Source organism: Stegostoma tigrinum, chromosome 34 (genome assembly GCF_030684315.1).
Source record: "Stegostoma tigrinum isolate sSteTig4 chromosome 34, sSteTig4.hap1, whole genome shotgun sequence".
NCBI classification, from domain to species: domain Eukaryota; kingdom Metazoa; phylum Chordata; class Chondrichthyes; order Orectolobiformes; family Stegostomatidae; genus Stegostoma; species Stegostoma tigrinum.
In genome coordinates, this window is record NC_081387.1 from 20,847,778 (window position 1) to 20,869,290 (window position 21,513).

At 44.1% G+C, this 21,513-nt stretch overlaps 1 protein-coding gene across 1 annotated transcript in view; it reads left to right on the forward strand.

The window, feature by feature from the left end:
* Positions 1-21,513, forward strand: part of LOC125446476 (complement factor B-like) — a 44,213-nt gene that overhangs the window by 15,644 nt on the left and 7,056 nt on the right. Inside the window, exons 7-13 of the mRNA XM_048520085.2 lie at positions 627-765; positions 3,257-3,403; positions 5,368-5,457; positions 7,535-7,669; positions 12,661-12,767; positions 14,412-14,520; positions 17,161-17,320. Coding sequence (XP_048376042.1) covers positions 627-765; positions 3,257-3,403; positions 5,368-5,457; positions 7,535-7,669; positions 12,661-12,767; positions 14,412-14,520; positions 17,161-17,320 — 887 coding nt within the window. The remainder of the gene's footprint in view (positions 1-626; positions 766-3,256; positions 3,404-5,367; positions 5,458-7,534; positions 7,670-12,660; positions 12,768-14,411; positions 14,521-17,160; positions 17,321-21,513) is intronic.

Consider the following 21,513-nt stretch of genomic DNA (forward strand, 5'->3'; position numbering starts at 1 on the left):
CCTTCAGCGTCACTGGGTCAAAACCCTGGAACTCCCTCCCCATCAGCAGTGCGGGTGTGCCTACACTCCAAGGACTGCAGCGATTTAAGAATGCAGCTTATCACTGCCACCCTCAGGGCAAAGTCAGAGGTCACACCAGGTTTATTTGAAATCACAAGCTTTTGGAGTGCTGTTCCTTCATCAGGCGAAGTGGAGGGAAGCGCACAGGCTCAGAATTTACAGATGGAGAGGTAATTAAGAGTGTCGAAAGGTAAGCACAAATGGTGTGAGTGGAGTGTGGACAGGCTGAATAATGAGTTTTTGCAGGTATCAAACAGTGTGAATGAAGTGTCAACAGTGAAATAATAAGTGAAGGGATGATCTATAATGTGATGAATTCAGGCAGAGAGATAATTACAAAAAATCAAAACTAAGATTGTGCTAGAGACAAACCCTCGTCTGTGGCACCGTCTTAGTTTTGATTTTTTTTTTGTCAGGCAACCTAGATTATGGTGGGGTTCAACTCACCTCTCAGCTGTTGGATGGGATGGAGTGAGTGATGGGCCGAGTGGCCGATCCTCCTTCCTCTTGGAGTGTTGTTCGTTCCTGAGGGTTTTACACAAAATCTATTTCCTCTGTTTCTGCAGATCAAACAATTTGAAGTTGGGGTCAATTATGGCCTCGTGATGTTCGGCTCTCGGTCACGTGTGGAGGTCCATATTGCTCATGGTGACGTGAGTGACTCAGATTCTGTACTCCAAATACTGCCTACTCTTAAGTATGAAGGTAGGTGATTGCCTCCCATCACTTATCACCAATGTCAGCAGTGACGGTTCTCAACTTGTTTTTAATTCCCTCCCTAGAATTGTCCCTTCCTATTTCTGTAATTGTCTCCAGGCCCTAGATTACTGTGTACTCCACCAATGCTGACCTCTTGCCCGTTCCTTGATTTTTAACTGCTCCACTATTGCCTTTTCCACATCCCAATTCCAATCCCCAGAACTCCTTGCCTAAACCCCTCCTCCTGAAAAACATTCCTAAAAAAAAACAGCTGGTTGATTGATCCAAATTCTTGTTCATCTGGTCCAATTTCTCCTCGAGTGGTTCGGTGTCATATTTTGCCTGACAGCACGGTCAGGGCAGCATGGTGTCTCAGTGATTAGCACTGCAGCCTCACAGCGCCAGGAAACCAGGTTTGATTCCAGCCTCGAGCGACTGTCTGTGTGGAGTTTGCACATTCTTCCTGTGTCTGCGTGGGTTTCCTGCAGGTGCTCCGGTTTCCTCCCATGATCCAAACATGTGGATTGGCAATGTTGAATTTCCCACAGTGTCCACAGATGTGTAGATTAGGTGGGTTATAGGGAGGTGGGTCTGTCAGGAATGTTTGAGGGTCGTTGTGGGCTTGTTGGGCCAAAGGGCATGTTTCCACACTGTAGGGATCCTAAGTTTAACACTCCTGTGAGACATTTCGGGTGCTATATGAAAACACTTTGTTGCTGAAATTAAATACAATCATGGAAGTAACTTGCCATTTACAATTTTTAAAACATTTCTTTTTGTCCTTTTTTCATTTCAAGTCTTGCTGCCCTCTTGAAATTGACCTCTGGAGAGATTGACTGAGCCCCATATTTTTTCCCAAAGTAGCCATTCCTCAATACAGGAGCAGTGGAAGCCATTCAGCCCCTTGAGTCAATATCAGTATAGACATTGATCACGGCTGTCCATGCTTCCGTGTCACTTCATCCATTGGCCTGGCCAAAAAACAATCATTATTTGCAGTTTTGACCTTTCCACTTGACCCTCAGTCTCATGAGCCTTTGCATTAGGAAGTGACATCAACTGAATTCTGTTTATTTCATGAAAAAAAGGGATTCTGGCCTCACTGGCAAGTCTGAAATTGCTGTCTATCCCCAATGACCCTTGAACTGATTGACTTGCTGGGCCATTTCAAGGTGCAGTTAAGATTCCTCCACATTGCTGTGGGTCTGGAATCTAGGTAGGCCAAACCAGGTAAGGATGGCGGATCTCCTTGCCCATAGTGGCGTTTATGAACCTGTGGATTTGTATGGCAATTAGTTTTTTTTTAAATTCACTCGAGCGATGTGGGCAACGCTAGCAGGCCAGCATTTGTTGCCTATCCTCAGCCACCCTTGAAATGAGTGGCTTGCCAGGTCATTTCAGAGGGTAGTTGAGATTCAACCGTATAGTGTGGGCCTGGAGTCACAAGTAGTCAGACCAAGTGAGGATGGCAGTTTCCTTCACTGAAGGATGTCAGTGAGCCAGATGTGTTTTCCTGACGTTGGCACTGGTTTCATAGCCAGTCGAATCTTAAATCCATTTTTAAAACTGAATTCAATTCAACAGAGAAGACTCATCATCTGACGTGATAGGATTTCATCCTGGATACCCAAATCAGGCAGATCATACTATATAAAGTACCTTAGGGTAGTAGAACAGAGTGAGGAATACAGAAAAGTCTACAGAGAAGGTGCACAAAGAGCGAGATCAAGATTAAATTTAAAGCTTGAGAGATCCATTCAGAAGTCTAATAACAATGGGGAAGAAGCTGTTCTTGAATCTGTTGGCTTGTAAGTTTAAGCTTTTTTATCTTCTAGCTGAGAGAAGAGATTGAAAGAGATTATAACTGGGGTGTAAGGGGTCTTTGAGTCTGCCTTCCTGAGACAGCGAGAAGTATAGATGGAGTCAGTGGATGGAAAGTTGGCTTGTGTGATGGTCTGGCCTCTGTTTTTTCTTACAGTCCTGGGCAGAGCAGTTGTCATACCAAAACATGATGGCCATCACCTCCCCTCTAGTGATAGTGTAACTTCACATACCAGATTTATTGCTTGAGTTCAAATTCCACCAGCTTTCTGTGGTGCGGTTAAGAACCTGGAAAGGCTGAAGCGACTAGGTGGTTAGTCCAATGGTAATACCGTGACACCATCATCAGCTACCAAAAATGGTACGCACTTCCTGGCATTAAATTGCAGCTGCCACTGGTCCAACCCAAGCTGTGTGTCGAAGGAGATGAAAATAAAGTTCCAGCAGCAATGGGGTATAAACACACAAGTCCTCAGGGGCTGGAGCTTTAAGCCAGTGTCTCGGACCACTCAGTGACACTACTGCAATGGCCCAATTCTAATGTGAAGCCTGTGCCCTCTTGTTCTGGACTCCCTGTGACTGAGGGAATGGGCCTAGCTTTGATGTTTGATTTCATGATCAGAAGCCTCAGCATCTTCCTGAAAGCACATTATCTGATTAACCCTCTTGACCTTAGACATCGCAAGGTACAGCGATGCAGGAACAAACATGACTGGAGCTTTGAAAACGATTTTCGAAATGATGGTTCTGAAGAAGGCATCAATGAAGGACAAACAAGCAGAATGGAGGGAGGTCCGACACGCCATCATGATCTTCACTGATGGTAGGTAACAGTGAACCAAACCTTCCTTTCAGTTTGAGAAAGCTACCTCTGCCAATGTTTCCGCAACAATTCTTAGCCCCTGGGTTCAATGTGACAACACAGGAACTAGGAGCAGGAGTGGACTATTCAGCCCCTCGATTCTGCTGCATCCTTCAATCAAATCATAGTTAATCTGAGTTGGCGTGATGGCTCGCTGGTTGGCACTGCTGCCCCACATTGCCAGGGGCCTGAGTTTGATTCCACTCTCAGGCACCCGTGTCTGTGTGAAATTTGCACATTCTCCCCACATCTTTGTGGGTTTCCTCCACAGTCCAAAGATGTGCAGGTTAGGTGGATTGACCTTGGGAAATTGCCCATAGTGTCCAGGGATATATAGGCTAGGTGAATTAGCTATGGTAAATGAAGGTTACAGGGATTGAGTGGGGTGCTGGAGTTGGGTCTGGGTGGGATGCGCTTCTGAGGGTAAGTTTGGGCTGAACAGCCTGCTTCCACACTATTGGGATTCTAACCGTGGCCCTACTTCTAACCGTGACTCTACTTACTGTCAGCTTTCACTCTGCGCAGGCCATAACCTTTTACCCACTACAGACTCAGCATCAAACATATTCAATGACTCAGCGCCCTTTGTTAAGTGTAGAGAAAATTCCAAAGGCTCGTGATCCTCTGAAGCAAGAAGTTTCTCTTTGCTGCAACTTATTTTGAGACTGGACCCCTCCCCCCAATTCTAGATTCCTCAGTGAGAAGAAACATCCTCTCAATACCTACCTTGTAAAGTCTCTCAGAATCTTATGTTTCAGCGAAATCCCTTCTTATTCTTCGAAACTCCAATATCGACAATATATATTCAACCTTCCCTCCGATTAGCACCAAATTCACAAACATCTGCTCCCTCCACCACCAATGCTCATTAGCAGCAGTGTATGCGATGTATACAGTCTACAAGATGCACTGCATAAATTTGCTGAAGATCCTCAGACAGTACCTTCCAAACATGTGACCACTTCAACCTAGAAGGACAAGAGCAGGAGATGCATGGGAACGCTACCTCCTGCAAGTTTCCCTCTAAGCCACTCACCATCTTGACTTGGAAATATATTGCCATTCATTCACTGTTGGGTTAAAATCCTAGAATTCCCTCCCTAACGGTGCTGTGGGTCAACTACAGCAAATAGAATGCCTCCAGTGCAGGTAGCGGTCATCTGACCCATTGAGTCAACCCCAAATTTCCAAAGGGTGTCTTATCCAGGCCCACTGCCTCCCTCCATATCCGCATAACCCCTCAGTTAGCATGGCTAATCCACCTAAGCTGCATACCTTTGGACTGTGGGAGGAATCTAGAGCACCTGGAGGAAACTCACGCAGATACGGCGAGAGCCTGCAAGCTCCACACTGACTGTCCCCTAAAACTGGAATCGAACCCAAGTCCCTGGTGCTGTGAGGCAGCAATTCAAGAGGCAACTCAACGCCACTTTCTCAAGGGCAACTAGGGATGGGAAAAAAAATTCCTGGCTTATCCCACATTGCACGAGTGAATATGAAGAAAATGAAGAGAATGTTTCCTCCAGGAAGACCAATCTCTAGAATCCTCTCCAAAGATCCTCTACAATCCGTGAGAATGCTGTGCATTGGTGTTGAGTGGTAGAGTTTGTTGCGGGCCAGGAAAGGTGACAGAAAACCGAATCAAACACTCATGAAGCTATATATAAATAAGCAGGCCTCATGGCATAATGGCAAAATTAGAAAAAAAGTGCTGGGCTAGTAGGCCTGTGTTCAAACATAAGAACTTAAGAACTAGGAGCAGGAGTAGGCCATCCGGCCCCTCGAACCTGCCCTGTTCAAGTCTCAACCTGCTCCAATGATATCACTGTAAAGGCTGATAAGGAAGTATTCTTTTCTTTTTAAAAATCACAGTCACAAGTAGATGAACTTTACAAACAATCTTTGGGCCCTTGTTTGTTTTCCAGGGAGGAATAACATGGGAGGAAATCCTAAACCGATGATGGATCGCATTCGGAACTTCCTGGACATTGAGAAAGTTGGAGAAGAGTTTCTTGGTAAAGCATCTCTGACAGTTTCACCATTTCTTCTAGGATAGTAGAGCTGGTGGAGGGAGTTATTGGGGAGTGTCATTGTGAGCTCCGCTGTCTTTTATTTTAATGTTAAGTAACTGGAGACAAATTGATTCCTGGCTTGGCGGGATTGACCTATGATGAGAGATTCTTTTATTCATTTATGGGATGAGCCTAGCACTGGTTAGGCAACATTTATTGCCCATCCCAGAGGGCAGTTAAGAGTCAACCACATTGATGTGGGTCTGGAGTCACATGTAGGCCAGACCAAGTAAGGATTGCAAATTTCTATCCCTAAAGGACATTAGTAAACCAGATGGGTTTATTCTGAGTGTCGACAATGGATTCATAGTAATCATTAGACTCTTAATTCCGGATTTTTATTGAATTCAAATTCCATCATCTGCCGTGGCAGGATTCAAACCAGAGTCCTCAGAACAGTACCTGGTTCTCTGGATTGTCAGTTGGAATTGTGTTCATTGGAGTTCAGAGAAATGTGACGGGATCTAATATGAACCTAGGTTTAGGCGTAGGACATATGTTCCCAATGGTTGGGGGTGGAGTGGGGGGAGGGAGTCCAGTACTAGTTTAAGGATATTGGAAAAATCTCCTAGGATTGAGATGTGGAGAACTTTCTTCACTCAGACAGTGCTAAGCCTGTTGAATTCATTACCATATGACGTGGTTGAGGAGCAAACATTACGTGTTTTCAAGAAGGAGTAGATGTAGCTCTTGTGGAATAAAAAACAAAGTACTGTTGGAAATGAGAAACAAAATCAGAAATTGCTGGAAATACTCAGCAGGCCTGCCGACATCTGGGGACGGAAAGCCAAGTCAAAGTTTTGTATCCAGTGACCCTTCTTCAGGACCCTTTAGATATAGCCCTTGGATCTGGGATGAAGGTGGGATTAGGATATTGAGCGTGATGATCAGCCATGATCATATTGAATGGTAGAGCATGCTTTGTTGGCCCCACTCCTACTCCTATCTTCCATGTTTGTGGGAGAGGTGATGGCATTGTCTAGATTATTAATCCAGAGATCTAGGTAACGCTCTGGAGACAAAGTTTGAAACCTGCCATTCTGGATGGTGGAATTTGTATTCGATAAATATTTGGAATTAGGAGTCTAAAGGTGTCCATGAAACCATTGTTGATTGACAGGAAAAACCCAATGTGCTTTAGGAAAGGAAACTGCCATCCCTACCTGGCCTGGACTAAATATGATTCCAGACCCACTGTAATGTGGTTGACATTTAGTTGCCCTGTTGACAATAAACCCTGGCCTGTGAATAAACTTTTCAAAAATTATAATATCTGATGTGAATCAAAGTTTCAAGGTTTGTTTGAAAGGAACTGTCATCATAATTCTAGCCCCAGCTTGGAATTTGGGCTTGGAGCCTGTGGGTAGCACCATCCTAAATCAGATTTTGGGATCCTTGAACCTCTTTGGCCTAATGGCCATTACTCCTGCTCCCAAACCATGCAGCTGCTATAAGGCTGGTTGCTGTCCTGCAAGGAGGCTCGCCAGTCATAGCCTGCAACACGCAGAAGTTTACAGTAGTGAGCCAAAAGGACTTTTAAACAACACTGGTGGTTGTTTCATTGTCACTATTGGGCTTGCTTTTTATTCCAGGTTTTTATTGAATTCCAATTTCAACATTGCTATGGTGAGATTCGAACTCATATTCCCAGAGCATTAGACTGGGGGAACATTCTGGATTACTAATTCAATGACATTCCCACCTAGCCACCACATCCCAAATACTGTTTTGCTTTCCTGCCATCCCTCATGTTCTGTGTTGCAATGATAACCCAAGTTATTGATCAGTCACAGCATCATTCGCTTGTCAATTATTTGAGAAGAAAGCCAGACACAAATTGAGGAAATCCCACCAAGAGTGCTGAGAGCTTTAGGAACCAATGGGACACACTGCCATGTCCAGTGGGTATAGATTACAAACAAACTGGGTGTCCATTGCAGTCTCGGCCCCACCGCCTTCCCACAGTGACCTGCAGTCAGAGTGGGTTTTCCTGCTCAGGTGATGCTGATTTCTCTTTCAGATGTCTACGTGTTTGGCCTTGGCAATGATGCTGATGGAGAGGAGATGAACTCAGTTGCATCTAAGAAGAACAACGAGAAGCATGTGTTCCTCATTCAGATGGATGACCTAACAACTGTCTTCAATGCGATGCTAGGTAAGAAGGGTTTCATTAGCTTTTCACCAGGGAGCTACCTTTCAACAGTTCAGCTCCCCACCATCTACCCTTCAGCTTCAGCACCTCCTTTAGGATTCCCTCTACACACATTGATCCAACCTGGCACCAGCCCCTTCCAGCAGCTCCATCCCTGGTTGGCTGTTGTCTCATTAACATCCTGGAAAACATCCTGTGTTAAATGTTGGTTTGCTGAATTATCTCACCATTTCAAGGTACAGCTCCCTTAGTAAAATTGCAGTTAGAACAGCTGAGGATTAACATGCAGAGTTCATTTGGCCTGTTGTCCCTGTGATGGCATCTTGCTGTGTCAATTCTGAACCAATTCCACCACTGACCCTCTCCCCATTGCCCTGTACAATGTCAGACTAATCACAATTCCTCACACTCTCCCCAATCAATCCCAGAATATCAATCCCAGAATAATCCCAATATATCAATTGCAAACTAATCACACAACCCTGATCTGGCTTCTGTATCAATTCTCAATTGATTTCACTGGTCCGCTATTTCCCCATAGCCCGGTATCAATCCCCAAGTAATCCCATTGTCCCACGCTTTTCCAAAGCCTGTACTGATCATAAATTAATTCCACTGTCCCACTCTCTCCCCATAACTACGTACTGATCCCAAACTGATCCCACACTTGCACGTACTCTACATATAGCCCCATCTCAATCCCTCGCCAATCTCAATGCCCAAATCTCTCTCTATTGCTCTGTAATGGGTGCCATGATGGCTCAGCAGTTAGCACTGCCACCTCACAGCACCAGGATCCGATTCCACCCTCGGGCGGCTGTCTGTGTGGATTTTGCACATTCTCCCTGTGTCTCCATGGGTTTCCTCCACATGCTCAATTTCCTCCCACAGTCCAAAATTGTGCAGGTTAGCTGGATAGTCAATGCTAAATTTCTCATTGCATCTAGGTATGTGACAGTTAGGTGGGTTAAGCCATGTGAAAAGCAGGAATCCTGGGATTGGGTAGTTGGTTGGGTCTGGGTGAGATGCTCTTTGAGGGTCAGAGTGAACTCAGTGGGCTGAATGGCCTGTTTCCTTATTGTATAGATTCTATGATATTTCTCCCTAACTAATCTCACTGCCCCATACTCTCCACGTTGCTTTATATTCATTCTTAACTAAACCCACTGCCACACTCTCTCTCCCTTTATCTGCATGATTTTCCCTGATTTAAATATTTAATCTTCTTTTAGCGGATGGTATTGTCTCTGTCTCACTGTGGCAAAGCATTCCCCAGCACAAACAACCTCCCAAGGAAGGAAGGCTCCACAACCCCAGAGTTGGTGTCAATTGTGGTAATTCTTACCAAACAAAATAACCGTGTTATTGAACCTCAATCACTGAAATTTCACTGTCTAGCAAACTCTTCTCCTTACCTAGAAGCCAGGAGGCCTGACTTCAAATCCACTTGCTCTATAGCTGTGGCATAAAATCCTTGAACAGATTGATTAAAAATGCCCAGAAGACTGCTCCCTTCGCCTTCGCTCCTCCAGCAACAACAATTTTCATTTGTATGGCACCTTCAACATAGCAAAATACCCTCAAGAAATTGACATTGCAAATTCTCCCCATGTTTGCACTGAGTTTCCTCTGGGTGCTCCGGTTTCCTCCCACGGGCCAATGATGTGCAAGTTAGGTGGACTGGCCATGCTAAACTGCCCACAGCATCCAGGGATGTGGAGGGTTACTGGGCTGGCGGCGGGAAATGCAGGGTTTCAGGGACAGGGTAGGGGATGGGGCTGGGTGGGATACTCATCGGAGGATCAATGTGGATTCTATGGGCCGAATGGTCTGCTTCCACACTGTAGCGATTCTATGATTCTAATCCTTTATGTCAGTTCACTTAACAAATGTTCAGATTGACACATGAAGTGACTTAAGCTTTATTGCTTCTGGGATTGAAAATAATGCAAATTTAAAATTCTTACCTCGGTGTTCAAATCTCCTCATGTCCTTACACCCCTTAGTTCAGTTCTACAACCAATTGAGATGTCTGTCCTGCGACAATTCCACCTTTTTGAGAATCCCTGATTTTAATCACTTCATTTCTGATGACAGTGCTTTGTCTCTCTTGATTTCTGGAATTCTCTCTCTAATTCTCTGATCCTCTCTCACTCTCTCATCCTTTGAGATGTTCTTTGTATGCACCCATTCAACCAAAGATCACCTTCTGTGACTTGGTATCAGATTCTATCTACTTGTATTGTGTTAGGTGCCTTGTGACATTTCACTATGTCAAAGTTGTTGTATAATGCACCCTGTTGTTGTGCATGCCTGTGTAGAAGCAATGCAGGAGCACAGAGAGAATTAAATTGCAATGTCCTTTGCTCTCCTGGAAATGGAATAACTGCTTCTTCACACCTGGAGGAGACTTGCAGACACACAGTCTTGCAAGGCTTTATTATCTCTGAGATAATGGGAACTGCAGATGCTGGAGAATCCAACATAACCACGTGTGGGGCTCGATGAACACAGCAGGTCAAGCACAATCATAGGAGCACAAAAGCTGACGTTTCGGGCCTAGACGCTTTTCTGATGAAGGGTCTGGGCCCGAAACGTCAGCTTTTGTGCTCCGAAGATACTGCTTGGCCTGCTGTGTTCATCCAGCCCCACACTTTGTTATCTTTAATTATCTCCGAGTCCACTGTAATCTTTCTTTTGAGGGCAAGGGGTTTGGGTGTGAGTCCCAAATCCCTACAGCATTTGTCGTTCCTAATTTCTTGCCTGAATTCCAAATATAATGAGACATCTTGCCTCCCCTTTGCCCCACTATTTCTTTTCTTCATTTTAAACACTGAAAGCAGATTTGTCCTCAAGCTTGTCTGCCCAAAGAAATAAAAAGTAAGGTTGTGTCACCTTCCTTCATAATCCTGTGCATACTAAGAAGGACAAATATTTATGACCTTAATGGTACAGAGGAAACAAGCAAGATAGATAGAGGGAAGCCAATGGATGTAACATATTTGGAATTACAAAAAGCATTTGATAAGGTGCAACATGTCAGGATATTTAATAAGACCAGTATTGAAAGGTTTGGCTAACTAATTGAAATCTGAAATTTGGGATAAAGGGGCATTTTCAAGATGGAAACTTATAACTCGTGGAGTTCTACAGGAATCAATGCTGAGGCCACAATTACTTACAATATATATTAATGACTCAGAAGTGAATGTCAAGTTTGTGGATGACACAATTAGGCGGGAAGTCAAGTCATGAAAATGACACAAACTATCTCCAGAGAGGTATGGGTAAATTAAGCAAAACTTGGAAGATGGAATATAATGTGAGAAAATGTGAGATTATGTACTTTGCCAGGAGGAATAAAAGAGCTGAATATTATTTAAATGCGGAAATGACTGGAGAAAGCTGTAGCACAGAGGGATTTGGGTGCCTTTATGCATAACTCATAAAAACCTAGCAGCCAAGTTCAGCCAGCAATAGGGAAGACAAATGAAATGTTGGCCTTTGTTTCAAAGGGAGTGGAATATAAAAATAGAGAGGTCTTGCTAAAACCAAACAGGGAATTATCTGGATTACAGTTAGAATATTGTGAATCGTTGTCGTTCCCTTATCTAAGGGACAAATATGCTGGCACTAGAGGTTTTATTGGTCAATTCCAGGTATGGAGGGATTTTTCAATGTGAAGAGGTTGTGTAGACTGGACCTGTACTCATTGGAGTTCAGGAAAATGAGAGGAGACAGACCATTTATTTTCAAGAGTAAGAGTCATCGAAATAAGACAGAAATGAGGAGGAATTTGTTCTTCCAGAGGGTGAAGAATCTGTGGAATGCTGTGCTGTCATTACTGGGTCATTAAGTATAATCTAGGCTTGGATGGACAGATTTTAATCTGTAAGGAAATCAAGGATTACAGTGGAAAGGCAGGAAAATGGGGTGGAGGATAATCAGATCAGCCATGATCTCATTAAATGACTTGATGGACTGAGTAGCCAATCTCTACCCCTCCATCTTATGGATTTCTGACTTGAACATTGCTGGAAAGAAATATGATGTCAAAGTTTTCCATCTTGTACTCAAGAGGATAAATACAAGATGCCAAATTTCAAACGCTCACGTCAATTTACACTTAAGAAGGTGTGATTAGGCGATTCGACAACATTTGCTGAATGACCTTGGTTATATCGATAATTATGCTAATGACCAATTTAGGATAATTTGGTTGAGTTCATAATATGGTTCATTAAGGCTTGCTGGAACAACAAACCTTCATACGCTGGAACCCGCTCTCTACAAACAGAAGGGACATGTTCAAGCCTTTCGCCTTTTACTAAATTACACACAGGAGCTTGGGAGCTTTAGTTCCCTACTTTTTCTTTTCCATGGTAACATCTGGGGCAATCAGAGTTGACTTTCCCACCAACCAGCACTCTTTTCTCCGATGTAATAAATTATTGTGATTGCTTGAAACTTGCAATGGAATTCTTGCAATGGTCCCGATGAGAGCCAGACTAAAAATTTGTCAACATGCCTCTCTCTCAATAGTGCTGAAGAGTTGGGCAAATCAGTTGTCAACACTCAGATACATTTATAAACCAACGCCATTGACACTACAGTAGTATCTGTCACGAGATTGCTAATTTATGGTGCATATATTTCCATGGAAAACAATGCACACACCTTATCCATCATTTAACGAGTTTTTTTTTAAATTCTCCTTTCACTTCCCCTTTACCAGGCAACATTCGGACAACTGATCAAACATCTGCTTTTCCCAACATCTGTGAAGGAATAAAGCAGAGTAAACATTTCGGGCCCGTTAACTCCAACTTTTCCTTTGCAGTTGTTGCCAGACGTGCTAAGCTTTTCCAGCAACTTTGTTTTTGTTCCTGATTCACAGCATCCGCAGTTCATTCGGTTTTTATCTGCTTTTCCCAATAATGGCTTTGTTCTGTAACACAGCACTAAAGTTGAACAAAATGCATTTCTTTTTACAGATCTCACTTCCGTTGGAAACCTGTGTGGTTTTGCCAATAAAAGTTTAACTGTAAGCGACCAGAGTTCCTTTCCATGGTACGCAGAAGTTCGCAGTAATGACAATCCGGTGAGTTTACATGACATGTTTGTGGTTCTGTGATGGAGAGCTATATTCACTGAAAGGGAAAAAAAACCTATGCAGAGAGACAGAGTCAGAGAGAAATGCTTGCACACAGACACAAGCACATGGAATCACAGAGTCTTAGAGATGTACAGCACAGAAACAAGCCCTTCAGTCCAACTTGCCCATATCGACCTGACATCCTAAACTAATCTAGGTCCATTTACCAGCATTTGACCCATATCCTTCCAAACACCTTCAATTCATATACCCATCCAGGTGCCTTTTAACTATTCTAATTGTTTCAGCCTCCACCATTTCCTCTGGCAGTTCAATCTACACACGCAAAAAACTCTGAGTGAAACAGTTGCGCCTAGAGTCACTTTTAAATCTTTTCCCTCTCATGTTAAACCTATGCCTCTAGTTTTGGGCTCCCTTGTCCTGGGAAAAAGACATTGGCTATTCACTCTATCTGTGCCCCTCATGACTTTATAAACCTCTATAAGCCTCAGCCTCCAACACTCCAGGAAAAATAGCTCCAGACACTCCCCATAGCCCTAGCCCACCAACCCTAGAAACATCCTTGTAAATCTTTTCTGCGCCCTTTCAAGTTTCACAATGTTCTTCCTATAGCAGGGAGGCGAGAATTGAATGCAGAATTCCATAAGTGGCCTAACCAATGTTTTGTACAGACACAGCATGGCCTCCAAATTCCTATGCTCTGACCAATAATGGCAAATATACCAAACATCTTCTTCCACACAAAGTGGGAGAGACTGTCAAAAGCAAGAGAGAGTGTACCCAAAGCATATACACACATGGAGAGAAAGAAAGAGATGGAGGTATGCCACATGTGCATAGAAGGAGAGTGAGATATGGGCAAGGAAGGTACAGAGAGGCAGAGGTAGACACACAGGGAAGCACACAGGAAGAGGATGTGTGAGAAACTCAGCAGAGAGATAGATAAAGAAACAGACAGACAATCACAGTATAGAGGGAGCATTGGAGAGAGGGAGAGGGAGGATAAAAGTGATATACAGTAAGATGAAGAAAGAGAAGGAGAAGTCTAAAAAGAGAAGAGTAGGATAGGAAATAATTCATTACGGAAAGAAAGAGAAAGAGGCAGGAAAAAATTTTAAACAGGGTAGAAAGAGGGAGATAAAGAAGGAATGAGAATATGTGTGACTGAGTGTTAAGAGAGATGGTTCATAGATGATCTTGGACAGCAGATCTGTCCCAATTAGGATGAAGGCTCCTGCCTTCCAATCCCAAAACATCATTGTAGTAGAAAGCCACCTTGATGGGGAAGCAGTGGGAGGACTGTATCACATGGCTTTCCTGTTACATCATTGGTCCCATTGAATATGAAGCAGGGCGTGGAGCAATTACAAAGCCCGAGGTCACATCAAAAGGAGAGAGTGTGACAAAATTGAAGCAAGTGGGTGAGAATTAGAAATTTAAAAAGGGCTGGGACCCAGTGCAGGACAATTGGCTCAAAGGGAGATGGTTGGGTGGGATCTGGTGAAGGCTTGGTTGTGTCTAGCAGAGGCCGGGGGAAAGGTGTTACCGATGTGACTGAACTCTGGGGCGAAAGGCAAGGTCTTGGTAGCAGATCATCAGGAAGTTTTCAATGAACCATGTCCTCCGTAGGACTTTCGATGTTCTGGATCCATTGTGGGGGAGGAGTGGATCCTAACAGCAGCCCATTGCTTCGAATATCTGACCGAGGGAGACACTAACAGCAGACTCATTTTCGTTGGTAAGGAAAGAACTCTTTGATGCCTTTTTGTTTTTGGCAGAACGAGGTTGGGAGTGTGACACAGGAAACAGGCCACCCATTATCAAGGCCAGTCAGCCTTTATTCCATTGAACACAACTCATTCATTTGATAGTTCATTTCATTCATGACACAGGCTATTCAGTCCCATTGTTCTATGTCGGTGTTTTGGTTTAGAACCAGCCTCCTCACATCCCTCTGCCCCTTTCTGCCTCATTTGTTTATCCAGTTTCCTCTTACAAGGGGCAGTGTGGTGGCTCAGCGGTTAGCACTGCTGCCTCACAGCTTCAGGGACCCAGGTTCAATTCCAACCTCGGGTGACTGTCCGCATGGAGTTTGCATGTTCACCCCGTATCTGCATGGGTTTCCTCCGGGTGCTCTGGTTTCCTCCCACAGTCCAAAGATTTGCAGGTTAGATGGGCTGGTCATGCTAAATTGCCCCAGGAAGGTGTAGGCTAAGAGGATTAGCCATGGGAAATCACATAGAATAATGTTAAGGAGGATGGATCTGGGTGGAATGCTCTCTGGAGGGTCAGTGCAGACTCAATGAGCTGAATGGCCTGCTTCTGCTGTGTAGGGATTATATGTTTCTATGTATCTATACTATTCATCTGAACCATTCTCTGAGGTAGAGAATTCCACTTTCTCACTGCTCACTGGTTGAAGAGATTTCTCCTGAATTCCCTATCACATTTATTAATGACAGCCTGACTCTTGGATGAAGTCTTGTGAAGCAGTGGGTAGCATCTCTTCCTCAAAGCCAGAATCTCCGGATGCAAGTCCCACTCCAGGACGTTTTGGCCAAGGAACATACATTAGTAACATGGCTTGGTTGAGTTCCAAGCTGCAAAACCTCCCAACATACACAAATAGTAGCGACTAGTGTGGAAGAGATTCCAGGTCTTGGAGAAAGTGATTTGACTGAAGCAGGTAAGGGTCTGAGAGAATGGAGGGGTGTTTCCCCATGATGAGAGAATCTAGAACTAGAAGGTCATCATTATCTTTCTCAAAACAAAAGGGGTCTGAAAGGGAACCTGAAAGGGATTGAAGGCATGATTTTATTTGTCTTGGAATGTCATGTGTTTTTGGAGCGCTGGTCCTGAGAATGTCGTGGAAGCAGAGTTCTTGAATACTTTTAGGTCAGAGCTTGATAGATTATTGTTGAGTGATGGTGTGGAAGGTTAGGTGGCGGTGGGCAGGAATGTGGACTTGAGGCCACAATGAGATCAACCATGATCTTACTGAATGGCACAGCAGCTTTGAGGGCAGAGTGGCCTACTCTTGGTCCTAATTCATACATTTATGTATTGCTTTCTGGGATGAGAATTAGTGACCCTCTGAGACAAACACATTCTTCTAACGTCAATCTTCAATGGGAGACTTCTTACCCTTAAATTGTGTCCCCTAGGGTCCAGTGTCCTGGCATTCACCCTATTAAACCCTGACAGAACCTTATACATTTCAATCTGATCATACCTTGTGCTTCTAGACTCTAATGGGCACAAGTCTTTCATCATTGGATAATCATAGAATTCCTATATTGTGGAAGAGGCCATTCGGCTAATCAAATCCACACCTACCCTCTGAAGAGCATCCCACCCAGACCCACTCCCCACCCCATCCCTATAACCCTGCATTTCCTATGGCTAATCCACCTAGCCTGCACATCCCCAGATATGGCTCAGTCATTAACACTGCAGCCTCACAGCACCAGGGACCCGGGTTCAATTCCAGCCTCGGGCAACTGTCTGTGTGGACTTTGCACATTCTCCCTGTGTCTGTGTGGGTTTCCTCCGGGTGCTCCAGTTTCCTCCCACGGTCCAAAGATGTGCAGGCTAGGTGGATCGGCCATGCTAAATTGTCTATAGTGTTCAGGGGTGTGTGAGTTATAGGGGGATGGGTCTGGGTGGGATGCTGCAAGGGACGGTGTGGACTTGTTGGGCCGAACGGCCTGTTTCCACACTGTAGGGAATCTAATCTAATGTAATTCAGCATGGCCAATCCACTTAACCTGCACTGTAGGAGAAAACTGGAGCACCTGGAGGAAACCCACACAGTCGCCTGAGGCTGGAATCAAACCCAGGTCCTTGGCACTGTAGGGCAGCAGTGCTAACCACTGAGCCACTGTGCTGCCCTGGCACTCAGTCCAGCAACCCCTAGAGTCTTGCAAAGGGCTTTATGTATGAATGTTTTTGAAATATTGTCACAGGTGTGAGATAAGGAAACACGGCAGCTCCCATACAACAGGAATGTGGTAAATATTAACTGATGGTGATATTGGTGAGAATATTCAAAGCGGAGATTGATGCATTTTTTAAATCAGTAAGAGGTTTGGGGGTTATGGGTGAAAGGAAGGAAAGTGGAGTGGAGGATTATCAGATCAGCTGTGGTCTCATTGAATGGTGGAGTAGATGCAATAGGTCAAATGGCTGACTTCTGCCCCCATGTCTTATGGTCTTATACATTGTAGCACATGGTACAGTAAAAACATCTTCTTTGGAATAATGGCTTTAGGATCTTTCACGTCCACATGAGAGGCCAGAGAGGGCTTCAGCTTCGTATCACGTTCGAAGAAAGAGCTTGCGAATGAATGAACCTTCATTTTCTCTGATTTTCACACAGGGGTTTCTGATAAGAAGGTACAACTGAAAATAGACAGAGTGATAAAACACCCAAACTACAACCTGACTGGGAAGGTGGAGATGGGCATCCGGGAGTTTTATGATTATGATATTGCCTTGGTAAAGATAAAGTCAAAACTGAGCTTCACAACAAATATCAGGTAAAGCAAAAAAAAATCCTTTCGCTATCTGAAAAGGATTGCATTCCATGGCAATTTTTAACATTTATTCATTCATGGAATGTACTGACTAGACTAGTATTGATTGTCAATCCCTAATTGCCTAGAGGGCAGTTAAAAATCAACATTGTTGCAGGCGTGAAGTTATATGTAGGCCAGATCAAGTAAGGAAGGCAGATTTCCTTCCCTAAAGACATTAGTGAAACAGATAGGTTAATTACAATAATCACCATGGGGGCATCTTATTATTGAATTCACATGTATTAATCTGGGCCTCTGGATTATGGTAATAAATGCTGAATACTGCGATGCTAGAAATCTGAAAGGCAGGCATTCATGTGCATGCACTTGCACACATATACGTATACACACATACATTTCTCCTTCGCACTGGATTAGTAATAAATGCTGAATACTGCGATGCTGGAAATCTGAAAGGCAGGCATTCATGTGCATGCGCGCGCACGCACACATACATATACACACACACATTTCTCCTTCGCACTGATTATGAGTCCTGTGACATTACTGAATCTCCACTGGCTCCCTATAAATCTGCGGCACCTTCTTAGTATTTGAGTAATTAATTCACTGAAAGGAGGCATTTAGCCCATTAAGTTCATTCCAGCTGTCTGTAGAGCGATCCAATCCATGTTATTACCCCATAGGCCTGCAAATTTATTTCCCTCAAGTACCCATTCCAATTTACTTCTGAAATTATTGATTATCTCCACTTACAGAATCCCGTAACCAACAAAATATTAGTTACATGTTATAACTAGCGAGTTTACCTTGTGTCAACTGTTTATTCTCATCCTTGTTTGCAAATCCCTCTGTGGACCTTGCCCTCCCTACCTCTGTTATTTTGTCCAACCCCTCAACCTGTATTAGAGTCATGGAGTCATACAAGGGAGGGAAACAACCCCTTCAGTCCAACCAGTTCATGCTGGTCGTAATCCCAAACTAAACCAGTCCCAGAGATAATGGGAACCAGTCCCACCTGCTTTTGCTTAGTCATAGCCCTCTAAACATTTCTCATTCATCTACATATCTAAATGTCTTTTAAATGTTGTAACTGTACCTGCATCCAGCACTTTCTCTGGGAGTTCATTCCGTGTAAAATAAACAATTGCACCTCGTGTTCTTTTTAAATCTTCCTCCTTTCGCTTTAAATATACGCCCCCTAGCGGTAGACCTGCTCACTGAGTCAGTGTGTTTGATTGCAGGCGTTTCATCACTCTGCTAGGTAACATTGTCAGTGCGCCTCTGGTGTAGCAGTGGCATTCTGCCCTACTTGACCGTCTTCCCTGGACTGATACTAACCTCATCCCACCTCCTTGACCTGTCCGTCTTCCCTGGACTGACCTATCCCCTCCCTACCTCCCCACCTACACCCTCTCCACCTATCTTCTTTTCTCTCCATCTTCGGTCCGCCTCCCCCTCTCTCCCTATTTGTTCCAGTTCCCTCTCCCCATCCCCCTCTCTGATGAAGGGTCTAGGCCCGAAACGTCAGCTTTTGTGCTCCTGAGATGCTGCTTGGCCTGCTGTGTTCATCCAGCCTCACATTTTATTATCCTTGTTATTTATATGCCTCGGTTTGCTGGGGTGGCTGGCATCACTTCCGGTTTTGTTTTTCATAGTTTGTATATGAGTCCAGTTCAATGTGTTTGTTGATGGAGTTCCAGTTAGAATGCCAGGCCTTCAGAAGTTCCCTGGCATGTCTCTGTTTGGCTTATGCTATTATGGATGTGTTGTTGCAGCCGAATTTGTGTCTCGTGTGTACTGAGACCAGTGAGAAACGGTCGTGTCTCTTGGTGGCTAGTTGGTATGTGTGTATTCTTATCAAGTTTTGAGAAGATTTGTATTCTTATCGTCAGGTGTCTTCCAGTTTAGCCTATATCATGTTTCTCACAGTCCTTGCAAGGTATTTTGTACATCACATTATTTTTATTGGTTGTGGGTATGGGATCCTTTACGTTCGTAGGGTGTCGTAGGGTGGTTGTTGGTTTGTGGGCTACCCTGATGCCTACGGGTTTGACTAGCCTTGTGGCTATCTCTGATATGTCCCTGCTGTACAGTCGGGTGATTAGTGCGTCTGGCCGTGTCTTCTTGTGTCTGTCGCAGAGGTAACATCATCCATAAATATTGTCCTAGCCAAAGAGACAATTGCCACACTGCTGGACGAATTAGGAAGGCAGACACCCTCATGCCACCAACAGCATCGACAAGGACAGCACCCTGAAACTGCTGGATCTGTGCCTTACGACCCACTTCACCTTCAACAAACGAATCAACAGAACACCAATGGGATCCTTGATATCAGGAGTGATAGCAGAAGCAGTCATGTAAAGGTTAGAAAGGGCAGCACTCCCACTATCCAATCCAAACTCTGGGTCTGCTACTTAGATGAGACCTTTGTGATTATCAAACGCACAAGACTAGAAGAAACCCATCGACACATAAACGACATCCTCATCCTTAATAAAATTCACAAAAGAAGAGAACAATAACTGACTACCCTTCCTAGATGTAATGGTGGAACGTAAGAACAACTGGTCTCCAGACCAGTGTCTACAGAGAGACTAGCCAAATGAACCAGACACTTAAATACACCAGCAACCACTCCAAAACCCGTAAATGGAGCTGCATTAGGCCATTATCCAAACGAGCCGAATTCGCCCTGCCTGCGTGTGAAGTCTGGTGGGAGTGAGGAACAAAGGGTTGATTTGGGGCTATGACTTTGGTCAAGTTGAACTCTGCCTTGGGACCATTCCACACTTATCCCGATTGCCTCGTCTGAGCGTAATCCACATCAAGTGTATCCCACAACCTTAATATAGTGGTCCCTTCTAATGGAGCCTCTTAAAATCACATTGACCAACCTGTCTGGATGGAATTCACTCTGAACGTTAATACCATGTTTACTAATAGCATTCCACTACTGAGGAAACCTGGAAATGAGGCAATCCATCACAATGGAACGCAGTGTTTAAAGGTCCCAGAGTAAGCAACATGATTCATTGCAGGAACAGTGTCCCACAATTACACTGACTCTGAGGATTTGGAGTAGATCTGTAGCTCGGGCTGTGGGTGTTGAGGTTGGTTGGCTCGCCGAGCTAGTTTGTTGTTCCACAGACGACTGTCTGCAGAATAACAAACCAGCTCAGCGAGCCAACCAACCTCAATAACACCGACAACCCCAGTGTGACCAATTGCACTTAGGGAGCGTCCTACAATTGCATCAACAGTCTCATACAGACAGAATCCAGGGGACATTCTTGGGGGCGCAAAGGCCCAATGGTATTATCACTATCTGTTTCAGTAATGCCCTTCAGGGAAGGAAATTGCCATCCCTACCTGGTCTGGCTCCAGAGCCACAACAATGTCGTTGACATTTATCCACCCTCTGGGCCAGTAAGGATGGGCAATAAATATTGCGTCATCATCAAACCCTCTTCCTGTGAATGAATAAAAAATAAAATTCCCACATCCTGTTCAAGGGAAATCATGTCTCACAGTCACAATTTTCTCTCACAACATCTGTGAAGTCAAAATCAGAGTCAATCTTGCAGGTCCAGGGGCCCAAAAGTTACTCTGATTTAGTCTTTATGGACACTGCAGACCTGATGAGCTTTTCCAGCAATTTCTGTTTTTGTTCCTGATTTACAGCATCTGCGGTTCTTTTGGGTGTTAATCATGTCTGTCAAAATTGGTTGAGTTTTTGAGGAAGTAACCAAGAAGATTGATGAGGGCAGAGTGGGAGTCATTGTTTACTTGAAGTTTAGTGAAGTCCTTGATAAGGCTGTGCACGATAGACAAATTAGTAAAGTTAGATCGCATGGGATTCAGGATGAGCTCGCCAATTGGATAAAAGATTGGCTTAACAGAAGGAGACAGAGAATGATGGTGGAGGGTTGTTTATTGGACTGGAGGCCTGTGACCAGCGGCATTCCACACAAACAGTTCTGGGTCCTCTTTTGTTTGTCATTTGGGGATGAAAATATAGAAAGCATGATTAGTAAGTTTGCAGATAACATCAAGATTGGTGGCATAGTGGACAGTGAAGAAGATTATCTAAGATTGTACAGAGATCTTGATTAATTGGATCAATGGGCTGAAAAGTGGCAGATAGAGTTTAATTTGGAATTGCATTTTGGTAAAACAAACAAAATGCA